The sequence below is a fragment of the Eubalaena glacialis genome, chromosome 4 (assembly GCF_028564815.1).
Source record: "Eubalaena glacialis isolate mEubGla1 chromosome 4, mEubGla1.1.hap2.+ XY, whole genome shotgun sequence".
NCBI classification, from domain to species: Eukaryota; Metazoa; Chordata; class Mammalia; order Artiodactyla; family Balaenidae; genus Eubalaena; species Eubalaena glacialis.
This window is the reverse complement of record NC_083719.1, coordinates 77,627,702-77,647,277: the sequence shown is the minus strand read 5'-3', so window position 1 is coordinate 77,647,277 and position 19,576 is coordinate 77,627,702. Positions and strand designations below refer to the sequence as shown.

The window sequence follows — 19,576 nt, the reverse complement described above, 5'->3', positions numbered from 1 at the left end:
CTGCACTGAGGTGAGGACAGGATGGGAGGTGGGTCAAGTTCAGATGGCAAACATAACAGCAAGTCCTATGAGACTTGGCTTTTAGGGAAGGGCAGGAAAGCAGGGTCAAGGAGATGGAAGGTGGTGGTGGTGGTCTGTAACAAGGCAGAGACTTGACCAGAGTCACATGCTGAGGAAAAAGAGCCAGCGGAGCAGGAGAGGCTACGCCCAGATGCTGAGAAGAGAGCGGTTCTGAGGGAAGTGCCAGGCGCGAGGTGTGCTGCGGACCCTTGCGCAGGAGGGAAGAAGGTGGCCCTGAAGAGGCCCCGGGCTTCAGCGAGGGGCCCGGCCACAGGAGTCCGAGCGAAAGGACGAAACGAAGAGAGACGACAAGGACTCTGCCAGGAGCTTATTCAGGAGAGAATGAAGCTGCGGGTTAGGAAGTCCCAAGCCTGACGTGGACCAGTCACCTCAGGCCTCCCGCCCTAGCACATTCTTTCTGGGGCCAGAGATCTCATATCTTAGTCCCTCTCTGTGACTCAGAATCCGGGTTTCTTGCTTTGCCATTTAATTGTAGTAATAATTAGAGCTGCTTCCAGGAGTCAATTTTCTTCCCTTCTCTCAATCATGCTATGCTTGGGATTCTGACGTGACAATCAGTGAAGGTGTGCAGCTCCAGCTTGGGCCCTAGTTTCAGTGTAAAACCTCCTGGGGAAAAGGATAGTTCGCTTTTCAAGGAGGTGGTTTTCCTTTTTTCCTTGCTTTGTTTATTTAACTTACTGCACATGGAGGGGTCAGAACTGGCCCTAGAACAAAAGACTTCGCTCGCCCCACTCGGGAGGGTGGGCACCACAGGGAAGAGCATCAGGTCCTACAGCGTCTTACAACGCTCAGGTGACTGTGAGAAGTGAGTTATTTCACCCCTTAGACTCACAACTGAAAACCAAGGGTCACAAACAAAGGGTCAAACAGAGAAAAAGACCTTCATTGGACCTGCAGTTTGAAATTTGGGTTTGTGCTGGAATTCACTCCCATGCTAAAGTGCAGTTCAAGGGTCACAAACTCAAATGCTTAGGGACGAACAGCAGGGGTCTGGAAGGCGTGAGCCAGCCCGGCTAGGGGCGGGCAGTGGCCTACCTGAGCCGCCGTCTGCCCTACCCAAAGAACAACAACTCTGCCCCAGCTGCTGCCACAAATGAAGACGACCTGACCTTTCAGAGAGAGGTCGCGGGTCCAGGTTCTTTTGTGAAATCTCCAGATGTTTCAAAGTGGGGAGCTAATTCCACTAAACAGTGACAACGGCAAACAGTGCAGGCCAAGCAAGACGGGACACAAAGTCACCATCTGAATTTCACTTCTTCTAAAGAGATTTCAGCGCATTCTGTTTCTTGAATGATTCTGTCTGCCTATGTTTTTAGAAACTGTGTCTCAGAGACAACAAAGGTTTGATTGTCTGCTCCGCCCCCTCCCTGGGGCTGGTCTGCACGCTTTCTGCTTCCCGAGAGTGACTTGACTCTGTTCTCTTCCCAAGAGCAGGCGCTTCTGAAGGGGCTGAGGACAATGACAGCCTGGACATAGCTACTGATGATGACATAACCAGCGGGCGTTCCTCCGAAGCTCTAGCTGCTGAATCACTCCAGACTGAAATGACTTCAGGACTGGCCCTTTAAAAATCGAGCGCGCTACCGGGCAAACTCCTCCTCCAGGGAGGTTCCTTTAAATGAGAGCCAGCTGGCTGGGCCGCCGCTTTACTCCCAAGCAATACCTGCAATCGAGGTTTCCTCCCCAGGACATAGCAGCCTGTGAGCATGGCTCAAGCGTTTGTGAACAGCAAAATCCAGCCTGGGAAGGTAGTTGTGTTCATCAAGCCCACCTGCCCCTACAGCAGAAGGGCCCAAGAGCTCCTCAGCCAGTTGCCCTTCAAGCAAGGGCTTTTGGAATTTGTCGATATCACAGCCCGCGGTGACACCAACGAGATTCAAGACTGTTTGCAACAACTCACAGGAGCCAGAACGGTGAGCCTGGGGTTTCCTTCTAAAAGGCTGGGGTGAAGGCTCCCAGATTCCTTTTTCTTGTCGGGGCTGTGAACGTGGTACGCCTGTGCCTTTCTCTAGGACACCGCTAGGGCTCTGTCTGTCACTCCAGGCGGCTGGAGGGCTGTGCAGGTGGGGGAGGGCGCCTGAGAGACGACACTGCTTCCTTGAATGGGTGGCTGGACTTCGGCCAACGGTGCTCTCAGATCAGAGGAGGGAGCACAGCGGATTGTGTTGGGCGTCAGGGGCAGCGGGCCCAGCAGCTGCCCAGGAGTCACTGGGGAGCTATCTGGAGTCTTTGTTTTAAGCACTGACAGTCTGCGCTTGCAGGGCTGGGGTGGAAGGAGGGATGCAGGGGCCAAGTGTGATCGGTACATTTCTGTTGTTGTGCAAGAATCGCGTGCACTCTTTGCTCTGCGTTCACAGGGCCAAGTGGGATTTGCTGTCCTTCCATCTTTTCTCTAGGCTCTCGTTAACCTTCACCTAAATCGCTCATTCTTCCATATTTTATCCAACTCCTCCCACTGGAAAAATCTAACGGCTCATTATTGCTCCTTAATCTAAATTATGGGATGTTTCCAGGCCTGTTAGGGAGTCCAGAGGCCAGAGTTCCGGATGGCTCTCGCAATGGTTTGCTGTGTGATCCTGGTAAGTCACCAGCTCCGTGACTCTCAGGGACCTCCTAGCTGCAGCACCAGACTGGAGGAGCTGACCTCTACATCCCTTTTTGCTATGAGTAGACAGTGGGACCCTAAGAACCGCTGTCCCCTATGTGAAAAGCCTTCCTCTTCCTCAGCACCCACGGCTTCCCGACGAGACAGCCAGCCAACCAGATCACCAGCATCAGTTCAGGTGCTGGGGCGGGGGCATGGTGGTGAGTCCCGTCCCACCAGCTCACCCAAACTCCCTTTCAGGACGCACATTCTAGGACACAGCGTTTGCAGAAGCACATATCCTAGCTCAGGTTTAGTTTGACTTACCGTGTTTTTTCCGGCTTCTCAGTGTAAAGCCTGGGAGGCTGTTCTCCCCACCTCTCCAGTCAGAAATCAGCCTTCTGGTGCAGAAAGAGGCAAAACACGCTATACGCCATTGCTTCCAGGGCCCCTGCTGTGAGCTGAGGACCCTGGTCTCTGGAAGGAGGGAAAGGGCAGTGTAAGTACGCCTGTGGCCCCCGCTGTGAGGCATCCCTCTGGGCCAGCGGTTCCCAAACGTCGCTGCTCATCAGAATCACCTGAAGAGCTTTTAAAAAAAAACTTCCCAATGCCCTAGTCACACCACATGCCAATTAAATCACAATATGGGAGGTGGCAGCCAGGCATCAGTAGTTTTAAAGACCCCTAGGACATGGATACAAACATTGAGTTATAAGATGAATAAGTTCTGGAGATGTAACGTCCAGCATGGTGACTATAGTTAGTAATACTGTATAATTAGTAATACTGTATAGTGTGCTTGCAATTTGCTTGAGATTAGATCTTAAGTGTTCTCACCACACACACATGCAAATGGTAGCTGTGAGGTTATGGGTATGTTAATTAACTTGATTGCGGTAATCATTTCTTAATGTAGTATATGTGTATCAAACCATGACATGTACACCTTAAATACACACATATTTATTTGTCAGTTATACCTCAAAAAATCTGGAAGTGAAAACAGAGTTTATCTCCTGTCGAAAAAATAAAAAGGTAATTCTAATTTGCAACCAGGTTTGGGAGCTACATCTTTCAGCCTGGCAGCACCTATTCTCTAGCAGGAAAAACAAACCTCTTCACGCATTCATTCAACAACTTTTTTTTCAATTCATTGTAAAGCAACACTTTTTCTTCTAGTGGTCTTTTAAGTTTGTTTTTGAATTTTTCAAAATACTTTTCACAGGTTCTTGAGTCCTGAATGCCATTCCTCCAAGGGGAAGAACAAACCCTTTGAAGTTGTATACTTCATGATCCCGAACAGTGAAGGGTTTCTATTAGAAGAGACTGGAAACCTTGAGAGCTGTCGCTATCTTGCTTATCCTGTGATGCCTGTGTGCTATGCAAATAGTAGGAGCCCAGCGAGACTTGACTGATTACAGAAACGTAGGCCTTCTATCAGGCCATGTACTTGGAGAAACTGGTTTTGATTTCGCTATAGCCACAGCTCCTAGATCAGTGCCTTCACTTATTCCTTTCCCTAGTGTTCTTTCTTTATGTAAATTCAAGTTTCTGACCTCTATCATTTTCCTTCTCTCTGAAGAACGTCTTTGAACGTTCCTTACGAGGCAGATCTTTGGGCAACAAATTCCCTTAATTTTTGTTTGTGTGAGAAAATCTTTTTCTCCTTTGCTTTTGAAGGATGATTTTGCTAGATACAACAAATACTTTTAAGCACCTACTATACTAGGCACTTTTCTGGACATTGGAAATACTGCCATGAACAGAACAAACAAAAATTCCTGCCTTTGTGGAACTTACATTCTAGTAAATGCAATTAATAAAACAGTATGTTGCAAGGTGGTAAGTGATGTGTGCTATGGGAAAAAAAACAGGCAGGAAAGGCAGGTAGGCTGTAGGCAGCAAGGTACAGTTTTAAATGGAGTCATCAGGGCCTCACTGATTTTAGTAGATCTCTAAAGGGAGTGAGGGATCAAGGCATGCAGAAATGTAGGGGTAGGGCATTTCATGCAGTGGGAACAGCAAGTGCTAAGGTCCTGGGGTAGAAGTATGCCTGGCAAGGAGGCCTGTATGGGTGGAACATTATGAGTTAGGAGGAGATGAGGTCCGAGAGATCACGCGGTATAGATTGGCGAGGCCTTTCAAGCTATCACACGGAGTGTGCTTGTGACAGGAGATGAGATGCCACTGAAGGGTTTTGAGCAGAGGAATAACCCTATCTGACTTGATTTTGAAAGGGTCGCTCCAGTGGCTGTGGGGGAAGAGACGACAGGAAAGCCAGGGTGAGGGTTGAAGCTGGGAGACCTCTGGAGGCTAGAGCAGTAATTCAGATGAGGAAAGATGGTGTCTTGTACCAGGGAGTAGCCAAGGAGGTGCTGCAGAGTGTTGGGAGCCTCTGAGTAACACTAGAGTGCAGGAGATGCCACCTAGCTGCAGCCGGGGCTGCAGAAAGCTCCAGGAGAGGAAGGGCCCCAGAATTCCCACGCTTGCTTTTATGGTGGCAGTTCTCTGCTTCTTGGCAGTAACAGACTCAAGTTCCTCCGAAGAGGCGGATGGGCCAGGAGGGGAGGGCACAGAAGACGAGTCTCCCTTCCTCAGCTACATCAACAGCTTCCTGTTTTGTCACCACAGCCTCCCACACTGTCCTGCTGCCAACTGATCACACTGACCACAGCCAACTGTTGCCTAGCCTAGAGGGTGGGTGTAAGGGCAATGGGGCCTTTCAGCTCTCAGGCAAGCCAGCTTGTAGCCAGATGGTCTGCACAGAACTCCGCCCTGATCATGTTTCAGGGCCTGCCTCAGGTGGTTAGGGGCTGCTGTAGAGCTGTGGGTTCCCAAAGCCTCAGTTACCGCAGGAGGAATGAACCACTATCAGTGCCAACCAGTGGTTTGCAGATGTGACCCCTGAGAGTCAGCATCACCTGGGAACTTGTCAAAATGCAAATTCTTGAGCCCCAACCCGGATCTCCTGTATCAGAAATTTGCGGAGAAGGAGTAGAAACCTATGTTTTAACAAGCCCTCTGCACTTCTGATGCAGGGTTCAAGTTTGAGAACAGCTATCTAAGGAGAAGACTCCTTACTCCTCAGGGCCTTCTCTCTAAATAACTGAACTCAAACCCTCTGGGCCAGCACCCTGGCCAAAGGTGGAGATGTGGCAAGTGGCAAGAGGAGTGACCATTGCTTAATTCTTTCTGAAAATAACAGAAGTTCAAGAATGAATACATCTCGTCCTTATTTAAAGCTCAGATGAGTTTTACTCCTTTAGGTAATGGCTTCAACAGAAGGAGCCCTGGTTTAGAATTACATTAGAATTACATTAGGATTCTGTTTTATTTACCATTGCAACTGACCACAGCCAACTGTTCCTGGGGAGATAGAAGCCAAAAGGCCCCCAACAATTTAGGAGGTGCTTTATTTTCCCTAAAATAATGGCCAGATCCAGGGGGAAAGTTAGGTTTCTGACCTCATACTTCTGCATATTCTTTCAGCTAGTGAAAAAGCAATGTTGCCTTGATGGGGCTTCCATTTGCAAAGTCCCCACACAGGCGTGCAGTGCAGGTGGGACAGGCGTCACCTTCTGTGACTGAGGAGGACATTACCAGGCTTTCTTGCTGGAACACAGTCCTGTGTGCTCTTCCCCACTCTCGGGACATAGGAAATAGTCATGGCAATGGAGTGCAGGATTCTTTCAATTTGGGGCCTTAATTTTTAAAGCCTACTTCCACCCAGACCCCCTTCTTAATAAAAATAAGGTAAGGACTTACCTGAAATAATCCGGCCCTTTTTCTCAACTCTCACACTTAAAAAAAAAAATTTCATCTGAACATGCACCCCAATGTTCATAGCAGCATTATTGACAGTTTCCAAGATATGGAAGTCACCTAAGTGTCCATGAACAGATGAATGGATAAAGAAGATGGGGTATATATATATAATGGAATATTACTCAGCCATAAAAAAGAATGAAATAATGCCATTTGCAACAACATGGATGGACCTAGAGGGTATTATGCTAAGTGAAATAAGTCAGACAGAGAAAGACAAATACTGTATAATATCACTTATATGTGGAATGTAAAAAAATACAACAAACTAGTGAATATAACAAAAAAGAAGCAGACTCACAGATATAGAGAACAAATTAGTGGTTACCAGTGGAGAGAGGGAAGGGAAGAGGGGCAATACAGGGGTAGGAGATTAAGAGGTACAAACTATTATGTATAAAATAAGCTACAAGAATATGTTGTACAACACAGAGAATATAGCCAATATTTTATAAGTGGAATATAATTTATAAAAATTGTGAATCACTGTGTTATACACCTGAAACTTGTACATCAACTATACCTCAATTTAAAAATGCATCTGAATTACTATGCCTTCTGAGGAAAGTCAAAAGCTTTGAAAATATTCTTGCCGCCTTCTGTCTTTCACCTCTCTTGCCCCTTCTGGTATGTTCCTAGTGTTCTGGGAGAGGACCTGCCTGCTCCTGACCACTCAGGGTACCCGCATTGTGCTTGTTTCTTCACTGCCAGTCAGCCTTTCTGTAACACCCCTGGCCTGGAATTTGCCTGAGCCACAGTGAAAAGACTTCCTCCTCTCTCCTCCTTCCAAGAGCCCTCTAGAATCCTGGAACACGCCTTACCTAGCAGCAGGGAGGGAGCCTGAGTTTGACTCAAGATGAACACGTTCAGCAGGTACAATGACTGTGTCAGCCTGGCTGGCCCTGGGCCACCCACCCATGCCAGGTGTGAAACCAAAGCAGATGCATGTCCTTGCTCCCAGGGCTGCAGCACTTAAACATCTTATGATGGGCCAGGTATTAGAGAAGGAGATTCAGACACCACCACCCCTTCCCCAGCTGAGGACAGAGCTCACAGACGAGAGAGACGACTAATAAACTGTGAGTCTAAAATCAGGGACAGAGAACTGATGCAAATACTTTTCCAGCTGTACTTAGAGACAGACTCCTTCCTGGTTGCCATGACTCAGTTTAAGGGCTCAGGTGTGGTCCCAGCTGTAGAGGAACCAGAATTCAATCAGGGTGGTCCAGCTGCGGCCAACCAAAACTCTTTCCCTGAAACGTAGAGTAAAATTTTTAAATCCCTTTGACAAGTTAGACAATCTCACACACACAGAACATTCTATTTGAAAAGCATCTTGGCTTAAGAAGGTTCTTGAATGAATAATTTTATGCTTATAATAAAGTTCTGCCCTGAAAGAATATACATGAGGAGGTTGTGAAGTGATCTGAAAAGCTTTGGATCATGGGAAAAATTTAGAGGAAGGGTAAAATGTCTAATCTAATAATGATGTTCTCTAAATGTCCTGGCTTGTTTGCTTTTTTAGGTACCTCGGGTCTTCATCGGTCAAGACTGCATAGGTGGATGCACTGAACTAGTAAATATGCATGTGAAAGGGGAGCTGTTGACATGGCTAAAGCAAACTGGAGCTCTACAATAATTATAGGTGAGTGACAGGTGGGACACTGGGCCAGGAACACTGGGAGATGGTGTAATTCTACTGCCACGTTTTATTACAATCTAGGAAGGCACTCTGGCTAGGGAAAGAATGATCTGGGGTGATTTGAGGAACTGTGACGTCATGTATGAGTTTCCCATTTTACAAATGGATTAATTTCATCAATGGGAGGAAAGCTTTTCACTCAACCTTCATTTAACAAATATTTATTTAGCACTTACTATGTGCCAGACACTGTACGAGACACTGGGAATACAGAGATGAACAAAAAGATAACATGGAACTTATACTCTAGAGAGGTAGACCGATCAAAAACAAGTAAGTAAATAATTCCTGAAACAAATGAATAATTTGATAGAACATGGCAGGGGGATGGGGAGCAAATTAAGCTAATGTGGTAAGGGAAGGCCTTTTTCAGAGGGGCTGGTTGAGCTGAGACCTGATTGACAACAAGGAGACGGCCATGTACAGATGAAGCAGAAGGGCTTTTCAGGCAGAAGGAATAATAGCAAGTACAAAGGCCCTGAGGTGACAAGTATGGAATATTCAAGGAACTGAAAGCAAGCAAGAGCGGACTGAGTGAAGTGCAGAAAGAAGGAAAAGTAGTAACAAATGTGGGCAGGGACCAGAGCACACAGGCCATGGTAAGCAACCTAGATTATTCTAAGTGCAATGTGAAATCAAGGTAATTTTTGCTTTACCTGTGTTCACCCTGCAAATCAATTCAATCTAATTGGCTTCCCAAATGACAAAACAAAGTTTTCTAAAATTGTAACCTAAAGGAGATCTTTGACTGAATCGAAAACCATAGGGTGATGAATTCTTCAGAAAGGAATCAAGATACTTTTGGGGTCTGATGGACTCCCCTCCCCCCAGCTCTTGTTAGTGCAAGCTAGCTTCTAAGCAGGCCAATTGCACTGACTCACAGGTGGAAAGACTCTGTTTGTTTGTTTTAGCCAAAGGAGAAAGGGGTTCAAATTAAAATGTTCTTTGAGGAGTATTTATTGCCCACTAATTAATAATTAACCCTTGAGCAATGAGTACATATAATTTGTGGTGGTTACTCAGAATAGCAACAGGAAGTGAAAAAACAAGGTCTGAAAAATGCAACTGAATCCCTTGAAATAAAATAGTCAATGTTATAAACTTTTAATCACAATTCTACAACATCATCCCCTCAAATAAACACTGTCTGTTTGGGTTAGCTTTCTGGCCTCACCCCATGCACAAAAGCATTCAAAACCCAATTAACTGCTGTGCCAAATGTTTGCTTTTCTGGAACACTCTTTAGCAATTTAGGCTTAGATGAGAATGAAAGAAAACTTACGACTTTCCTGGGAAGGTGGGAAACACCATTTCCCCAGCTACCTCTACGTTGGCGTGGGCACTAGAGTCCGCCATATTCCCCAGGTCTCTTTATCTGCATTGTCCTTCAGCATATTATGCTCTCAGTATTCTACTGGCAACTTGCATCTCAAGGCCATCTGTAACCGATTATGCTTAAACAGCAAGAGTAAGTGTTCTGGTAATGAAAGGGAAATGAGAGGAATTGATCTTTTCCAAGAAAATCCAATTCTTTGTATTTTTTCCTAGCAGAGCAGACCCCAGGCTGATATCCCCCGTGAGAGCTGGATGGCATTGCAGATAATGACAGCACTTCCTGGTGGATGGACCTGGGGCTACGTTTACCCAGCTACAGCAACTGTTTACTTAAAAGTTTGAAATATGTTAACGCAAATAAAGTGGGTGGGGGGCATTTTGGGGGCAAAAACAGCTTTTTCTTCTTTTGACTCAGCATTAAAAGGGGACCAACTTGCCCAGAACAACAGGTCTGAGAAGTTCGATGGATGTCTCGGGTTTCTTGTGGATTGGCCCTTTGGTTTCCAAAAAGACAAGATATGCTTAGGATTCACTCACTGACCCAAAAGATGTTCCTTGTCTTTGGCACGTGTTCCTTACTACGTGTTCTCCACATGCTGGGGCTCCTCTACCTCAACACCAGTGTTTCTCAACCAAGTATATCCCAGACCTCCTGGGTTGAATCTATAGTTGGTTTTCTGCTACTGTCCAAAGATTATTTTGTTGAGTTTGACTTTATAGAATTTGTATTATGAAATCAATAGATATTTTGAATCTACTTTTTCAAAGGGTGTCTCCCTAGCCACCATCCCCACCCCACCTCCTACCCCCTCCTACTGTGAGAATCACTGCCGTGAACCAGTGTTCTGAACCGTGACAACTCATAGATCTCACAGGAAATATTCAGCAATTCCGTGAAGGGTCTGAGCACGCAGTCTGAGAGATGCCACTGAAAAGTTAAGCACGGTTGGTCTTCATTTTGGGCCACAGGGATCAGAGGTATAAATGCAGATGCTATGATCACATGGCAACACTGTTACATAAGATGGTTGTCCAGGGAATCCTGAACAAGTGTGTATTAATTTGTTTATAAACAAAAGTAAAACATAAAATTTTAAATGTTACATAGAAAACTTGTATCCCCACCTCCAAGAATATGTCTGTGAAAGTAGCCAAATTTGGGAAACTCTGTTCTAAATGATTTTCTCTCTCTCCTTTCTTTCCCCCTCACTCTATGAAAACTTAAGAATTCCTTATTGTGAAGGCTGTTCTAGAATTGCAAGATTAAGTTAATTTCCCTCTGGAGTCTCTAGTATGAATGGTTAATTTCTTCTCTAATAAAGAAGTACCCATGGATCACACAGTGATTTTTGTCCAATTCTTTTCTACGTTCTCAAGACCTTAAGGAATGTGATTATTGCAGAATATACCAACTTAAAGTTTTTTCATGTTCATCCCCTGCAGGCACATGCTATTGTCCTTCACTGAGTATAAACGGTTGGTGTAATTTTGTAAATTTCATAATTTGAATATGTCAACACTAGCCTATTGAATAATGTTTAGGATTCAATAATAGTCTTTTTCATACCACATTCCATTTTCCTATTTCTCTCCTAATACTCTTGTACTTTTGGCTTCCTCTCCCTTCCCTTATACACCCTAACCACTCCCTTCAACCAGATGGCTGTGGATGATCAAGTAGGTTACACACTGCACCACACTATGAATGTCACCTCCGGAGGCTGTGCAGTGTGCGAACTGCACAGTCCCTGATCACCTCCAGACCACTTGCCTGCTCTTTCTTTCACATTTCTATGTCCTTGCTCATTGTGTTCCTTCCTCCTGAGATACCCTTTCTTATCCTTTGTTCTTCTTTCAAACCCTGCCTTCAAGGCCTGATTTACAGACTCTCCCCTCTGGACTCTCCTCTCACTGCCTCTTGACTAAAAAAAGTCATTGCTCCTTCTTCTGTAATCTTAAAACATCAGGCTGTATTGTAGTTAATCATCTGTACTGGTCTCTTGCCATATTCAGAAATACTCAAAGGCAGTAGCCTCGACGTAAAAACCTTCATATGCCCAGTTTCTAGCACAGAGGTTCTATTTTATCAAAGCAATACATGCATGTGGTTTAAAATGTCAAACAACACTACAACACTACTCCACCCCTCCCAAACCCCAGTCCTGGCCACACATTTATCAGTTTCATAGGTATTTAAGCTATTTAGAAATACTGTAAAATGTATTAGACATATATAAGAATATATAGAATGCATAGTTTTATTTAAATGAACACTCATGTATCTGCTTCCAAAGTTAAGAAGTAAAGCACCCATATAACAGCGTGCTTCCAGAGTACTGATAAAGTACCTTAGAGGCCCAGGACTTCCCTGGTGGTCCAAGATCCCACATGCCAAAAGATAAAAAAAAAAAAAAAACCATACTGTAGAGGCCCATGTGCCCCCTCCCAATGTATCCCCTTCCTCCCTTCACAGAGATGATCTCTAGTTCATTTTGTTGTAATCATTCTGATCCTTTATAGTTTTACTTCCTACAATATCCCTCAGCAATACATTTTAGTTTTGAAAAGCAATAGCAAACACCAACCTAGCTGTGTAAGGAAAGGGCAGTATTCTCACCATCAGATGAAGGGCCTCAGGAGAAGATAAGCTGAACAGAGGCTCTGAGTCATAGATTAGCTTCTGTTTCCCTGGGAGTTTACCAGAGGGGTATTCCCAAATGAGTCTTTGGAAACACTGGGCAACCCATGGCTGGGGAGGTTATTGTATGAACAGGTACTGGGCATCCCCCAGAAATATGTAATGGAAATGGGCTGCTCTGCATTTTCGGCTTCCATGGCCAGCCTCCAGCTTTCAGGAACAGGTCCAAGCACACCACGTCCATAGCAGTGTGGCAAGCCCATACCCCCTCAACTAGCCAAGGTTGTGGCATGGAGAACAGAAATGTCATCAGCACAAGGCAAACTAAGTTCAGATAACGATCTGCTTCAGGCTCATTTAAGCATTCTCACCTCAAGTTAAAAAAAAAAAAAAAAAGACAACAGTTGAGCTCTCAACATGGGGCATTTCACTGTCCAATCTGGACTGTTTGCTGTCCACGTCAGAGCACAGCTCTCTTCCTGGGATCTCCCTTCACTGTCATCCTGGGGATTCCATTGCTCTCCATCCTGAGTTGGATCTCCTGTTTCCCACACCCCATAAGTATTTGTTATAGCTAAAGTGCTGTAACAAAAACAATGACAGAAGCTTATTTCTCTCGTAAGAGTTCAGAGGCAAGCAGGTGGCTTTGCTCTCTGAAATCACAATCAACCCAGGGGTTGTGTGCACCACTTCTGCTCATATCCCACTGCCCAGAAGTTAGCTGTGGGTGACACTAGGCCGTGGTGTCCCTGCTGGGAAGCCCCTTGCCCAGCTAAAACTCAGGGAGGTGTACATTGAAAGAAAATTAGGAGTTTGGGAGTAACAGATACACCCTACTATACATAAAATACATAAACAAGGACCTACTGTATAGCAGAGGGAACTATACTCAATATCTTATAATAACCTATAATGCAAAAGAATCTGAAAAAGAACATATATATATGTATATAAATGAATGATTTTGCTGTATACCTGAAACTAACACAACATTATAAATCAACTAAACTTCAATAAAAAGTTGTTTGGGGCTTCCCTGGTGGCGCAGTGCTTAAGAATCCGCCTGCCAATGCAGGGGACACGGGTTCGAGCCCTGGTCCGGGAAGATCCCATGTGCCGCGGAGCAACTAGGCCCGTGAGCCACAACTACTGAACCTGTGCGTCTGGAGCCTGTGCTCCGCAACAAGAGAGGCCGCGATAGTGAGAGGCCCGCACACCGCGATGAAGAGTGGCCTCCGCTTGCCACAACTAGAGAAAGCGCTTGCACAGAAACTAAGACCCAACACAGCCAAAAATAAATTAATTAATTAATTAAAAAAAAAAAACCGAAAAAACCTTCCCCGAGCAAAGGTGCAGTCTAGGGCAGGGAAAAAAAAAAAAAAAAAAAAAAAACAGTTGTTTGTTTTGAATAAATAAATAAATGCTTAAAAAAAAGAAAGAAAGAAGGGGAGAATGGCTGTCAAAGGAAAATTAGCACATTGTATCTTTTTCTTTTTTAGTCTTGTTCATTTTGGAGGACCATATATCCTCCATAAGTTTTAAGGAAAAGAGAATGGGAAGTAAACTTTTTGAAACCTTGCTTGTCTGAAAATATTTTTATTTGATTGATATTTGATTGATAGTTCACCTGGATAGAGCTTCTAGTTGGAAGTCATCTTCCTCTGGAAGTCTGAAGACACTGCTTATGGTCTTTGGCTTTCAGTGTTGCTGTTAAGAACTCTGAAGCCGTTCTGATTCTTGATGACCTGTTTGGTTTTCTTGTTTGTTTTATATTCTGGAAACTTAGAAAATCTTCCCTTTGAAATATCACAGTGATGTGCCTTGGGGAGGGTCTATTTTAGGGGCTACTTGGAGGTTTGAAAGGCCCATTGGAAATTTTTATTGGATTATTTTATGGATACTTTCCTCCCCTCCATTTTCTTTGTGTCCTCTTTCTGGAGCTCCTAGCAATCCGATACTGGCTTTCCTGGACTTGTCCTCTAGTTTTTGCTATATTTTCTCTCCTATTTTCTTTGTTTTATTCTGAGGGATTTACTCATTTTCCCCTCCTTGTTTTTCTATCAAGTTTTTAATTTCTGATAATGTTTTTAACTTTCAATAGCTCTTCAATATTATTTGAGTGTTTCTTTTTTTTCTAGAATTGTTTTTGCTTCATAAATGCAGTACCTTACCTTGCTGAGGTTATTGAGATTTTTAAAAACATTTTTACTGAGGTTTTTTTCCAACTGTGATTTTTTTCTTATTTCCAAGAATTTTTCCTTGTTCTCAGTTGTTTCCTTTTTAATATTTTTTTGTTCTTGTTTTATGGATGCAATCTTTTCTCTTCTCTCTCAAAGGATATTAATTATAGTTGGGGCTTTTTTAAAAAGCTGTCTTCTGATTCCAGCATTCTCTCTGAGTTCCTATGTTCTGTTTCTGCTTAAATTTGAAGATCTTCCAATGTTCTGCATTGAACATTTGCAATCTGGCTGTGCGTAAATATTTAAGAATGAGGCACCAAAACCTGGTTGGAAGATTTGTGTGTGCATGAATTGGGCTTGTCAACTGGTGGGCTTCACCATAGAACCTTTGTTCAAATGTCACCTTCTCAGCAAGTCCTCCCACATCACCCTATTTAAAATTTCACTTGGCATTCTCTATCCCTCTTCCTTGTTTTTTCTCTATAGCATTTATCACCTAATATGTTGTATAATTTGCTTATTTACTTTATTTACTATCTGTCTTCACCACTAACCCCTTGAGACCAGGAATTTGTGTCTGTTTATTTACTGCTGTATCTGCAGCCTCAAGAAGACTGCTTACACATAGTAGGTACTTCATAAATATCTGTTAGGTGTTTGAATGAATGAATGAGTGAATGAATGAATGATTAGCTGCAGACTACCCAGCTGTTAGCTCCTGGATGTTTTTCTTTTCAGCTGTTCAGTTTCTCCAGTTTCCCAGCAGGTTGGGGCGTGCCACCAGGTTCTGGCTGCCAAGCAGGGGAAAGGGATTTGGCAGCCCCCTCGTCAGTGTGCAGACTCTCATGTAATCTTCTGTTTTCTGTCTGTTCCTTGCTGAGTAATTCTGTGTTATATGCAGGGATAGAAAGGACTGTCATCCAAAGAGCACCAAGAAGTTGGCACACGGGGTTGGCAGAGGGAAGCAACAAGAATAACCAGGCAAAAACTTCATAGCCAAAGCTCTATTCCTTTGGTTTACTTTAAAAAGCAAGTGATTCAATCTCCTGCATGTATCTCATTTTAATAACTGCCTTCAGTCTGCCCCTTCCAGACTGGCCCCTGGAGTGGGACACCTGACAGCCATTCTTCCCAATTCAAGGTTGTCCAAAGATGGCCCTTAAGGGGAAACAACAGCCAGGGGTGATCAGGGTGGCCCAGATCACACTATTTATATCCCCAGTGGGTATCATTAGGCCATTACCTTGACATTTGGTTGTAAGAGAAAGCCATGCTCCCTCATTCACTGCGCCATAACAATTTTTAGTGGGTCCTGGGAAATATTTTAAAGAATTGGGCTGAGATATTTTAACTAAAATCCCTTTGCTATATTAATAGTGATCTTTTCTTATTAAGTACACTGGACATTTGAAGGGGAAGAATTTAATCTTACTAATTAGTGGAAGAGAATTCTGGCCTGGTCCCTTTAAGCATAAGTGATATTTAAACACGGGTCTATATTTACACATGATTTATGTTTCCTGTCCCCAGGTGACTTTTCTGGTGAGCTATGCAGAGCTGAAGAGGGGAGGAGGGATGGAGGGGTATCACAGAGCCAGTGAAAGCACAGAACTCTGCGTAACCTCTCGGGGGCCTCGCCTAGTGCGCCTGGGATTTTACTCCTAGTGGCTCTTCCTGCTCATTTGGGGTCCTCCGTCCCACCCAGCAGGGCTGGAGCCTCTGGACACCTGCAGCTGAGCTTTCTCAGGAGAGAGCAGAGCAGCTGCCTTCTTAGTTTTCTGTCGTGTGCCTTGTGAAACTTGGAATAGTCTGTACATAAAATTACAAGTTGTCTTTAAGGTGGGAAGGTGGGGATTTTGCACTGCCTTTCCTTATGATTCTTCCAAGTCATCCTGAGGGCTGAGGATGGATGACCTTTAACCTAATCTGCCCTGGGTTCTAACTCTGGTTAGACTACGGGGACCAGAGGACTCACTCTAGGAATGGAGTACTCACAGCTCCCCGGAAGACCAAATTAGCTCAGCTGGAACCTGTGGCCACCCAGGCTGCCCCCCAACATCTAGAATGCAACCCCCCTGTGTGGCAAGAGTGGACGTGCAAAACTGACTCTGAGTGCCCTTAGCCCACTACTTGGAAGATCCCAGTCACAAACACAGTCGCTGAATGTTTGGAGAGTGCCAGAGAGGGCAAGAGAGTGCAAGGGAAGGAAAGGATGGGTCTCAGGCTGCCTCCAGAAAGGGAAGAATGTGGGTGGTCCCAGATATATAAACCACAGGTTAACCAGAGAGGAGCCCTGGTTCTTCTCTCCATCCAGGAAGCCCGAGGCAGGTAGCACTAGTGAGGGTACAATGTGGCTTTAAGCCACTTTCTCTTTTTTTATAGTCTGATTCCATTTATTTTTTTGACATATATTGGTATTCTTTTTCATATTCTTTTCTGGTTTATCACAGGATATTGAATATAGTTCCCTTTGCTATACAGTAGGATCTTGTCATTTATCCACCCTCTATATACAGTTTGCATCTGCTAATGCCAAGGTCCCAATCCTTCCCTCCCTCGCCCCTCCTCTTAGGCCACTTTTGAGGCCAATTTACCCCAAACTCTTTGCATTCAGGTGAGGTCCAATGGCTGATAGACTGTCCTTAACCTAACTGAGAAATTCCCCTTGTCCAAATGAGGGATGGATCAATGGATGCAAAGTGTTCCCTTAAACACCCCTGAGCTGGCACAAGAAGGGACATTCCCCCCCTTTGTAAGAATTTGAGGAGTGAGGGATAAGTGTTTCTTACTAAAAGGATGGTCTTTAGTATGAGGACCCTTTCTCCACTGATTATTCTTTGACTACAGGAGAGTGGACCCTGTGACCTGCAGAACCTGGGGAGGGGTCTCAGGGTTACTGAGAGGGTCAGAGAATATACAGATACTCTGATTTTCCACGGGTATATATAAAGAGGTGCCATCGCATGTATCTTTCACTGCATCTATATTTTCTAATAGTTTAATAAAGGTGAATAATTGATTTACCCAGTTAAAAGGTTTTCTTGGGGACTTCCCTGGCAGTCCAGTGGTTAAAACTCCGCGCTTCCAAGGCAGGGGGCCCAGGTTCGATCCCTGGTCGGGGAACTAGGATCCCACATACCACATGGCACGGCCAAAAAAATAAAATAAAATAAAATAATAAAAGTAAAAGGTTTTCTTGGTCTATTTCCTTACATGGCACCAGCAGCAGGGAATAAAACATAAATTCATTTCAAGGATCACTGCGTGTACATATAATTATCTATTTAAAACATTTACTTTTTAAAAAAGCGTCCTAACATTGATAATAGCTTTTGATTATTACTGTTGTCTCAGTCGATGGTTAAAGCGCAATGACTACATGTGGAGACGCTGTGGCCTGTCCCATTTTTTAATATTGAAAAAAAAGAGGGGTGTCTACAAGTTTGGAAATATTGGAGACTAGTTCCCTGTACCAAGGAGAGGGCTAACACTGATCCTCCTCCGTCTTCCTACTTATACAGATCAAAATCTAGAAAACAGCTGCAGTGTAAAGGTAGTATCAAATAATGGTTAACTCACACCAAAATCAAGGTATGGGTTTTACCCCATGTTTCCTAGGCATTTTAAAGAGGCTATATAGTGTCCCCCTTGGTTGAAACAGGTGAATGTGAGAGTCTGCAGGGTACACTGATGGAAGAAGCTTGGAAAGACCCAGATGCACACACTGGGTGCCAAGCACTTTCTAAGTTTTGACCATGTTTTCACTCATGTGATCCTCACAGCAGCCCTATAAGCCAACTAATATTAGTCATTATCATTTCCATTCTACAGATGGCAAAACTAAGGCGCAGAGAGGTTAAGTTGCCCAGGAGCTCTCAGCAGAGCCAGGATTCGAGCCCAGCAGGGTTCCAGGAGCACACAGCACCGCTCTGCCTTTAGCCAGGGCTTTCATTGTAAAGGGGACTGTGTTTCCTGGTTTAATGGAATGACCAAAGGAGGGCCTCCCTGGGCCTCTGGGCTCTGAGCCACAACTTCAAGGAACAACTTGATACTTCTCCAGCATGCACTGTGCTCGAGCTCAGTGTTCCTCCGAGTAGGTTCTTCAGAAAACTGGTTCCATGGCATGTTGATAAATGGTACACGAGGAAAGGGGATTCGTGGTCAAATGCGTTCGGGAAATGCCGGGCTACGTGATGTGCTGGCCTGCAGGACTTGCACTCATTTTGAGAGTCCGAGCCTTTTATCTGATAAACTTTTTAAATGTATGCTACTGAGGACTTCCAGTTTCCAATTCGGCATGTAAGAAGCTTGGAAGTTGCCACTCCATCCTAACAAAAAGTGAAAAGCTGAATAACTGAAAAATCAATAACTCTTCTTAGATCCATAAGAGAAGTGAGGTCATAGAGCAAACCAGTGCCCCCCAAATTGGGATGACTGACAGGCAAGTACCGAGAATCTCAACTTACATGAGAATTAGTGCTGGGGGAGGGGAACCTGAGCTGTGATCAAGGAACGGCTGGAGGCTCCATGAGGACCACGCTCAGAGCTAAAAACTCCAAGGGGACCCAGTCATCAGAGGGCCCATGCTTTTGTGAGTTTTACCATCTGGAGTTCTAATGAGGTTCTCACAGTGAATGCTGGAGGGAAAAACCCTCATGCTTTAAGCAGGGAGAGCAGAAAAGGAACCATTTGGAAATAAGCCAGAGCATTCTGTTTTTCTTAACAAGGTCTGTTCTCAAGAGGTAACTCTCTAACTACAGCCTAATGTGCTGGGGTTTTATCAGAGCCTAACTGACCTGGGGGAAGGGAAAACCCCAACTCCAGCTCCTTCTGGCCTTCCTTAAGGGAAAAGGGAAATACCCAACTCCATTCTAGCTGCCCTACTCTACTTAGACAGGGCAACCCACCCCAGGGTGTGGGCACCAAGAAGCACATGTGAAGCTCACAGGCTCCCTAAAAAGACTGAGACCTAATCAAAGGGATGTAACAGGCTCCCCTCCTTCCACACGTCTTACCACCACATTACTAAATACCTACTTAACAGCAGTTACCCAGTTCATTGTCTCATGCTATCGAGAAAACATTACTAGTATATTAAAAGGCAAAAACCACAGTTGGAAGAGATAGAGAAGCATTAGGCAGGGCTGTTGGAATGATCAGACTGGGAATTTAAAATAGCTACGATGAACATGCTAAAGGCTATAATGGATAAAGTAAACCGCATGAAAGAA

At 44.5% G+C, this 19,576-nt stretch overlaps 1 protein-coding gene across 1 annotated transcript; it reads left to right on the top strand.

Annotated features, from left to right (window-relative positions):
- The first annotated feature begins 1,710 nt into the window (after nt 1-1,710).
- GLRX (glutaredoxin) lies at nt 1,711-10,861 on the top strand. Its single transcript, XM_061188007.1, has 3 exons — nt 1,711-1,994; nt 8,016-8,135; nt 9,744-10,861. Exons 1-2 carry the CDS (start codon nt 1,788-1,790, stop codon nt 8,127-8,129), a joined length of 321 nt encoding a protein of 106 aa, XP_061043990.1. The 5' UTR covers nt 1,711-1,787; the 3' UTR covers nt 8,130-8,135; nt 9,744-10,861.
- Nucleotides 10,862-19,576: the final 8,715 nt, after the last annotated feature.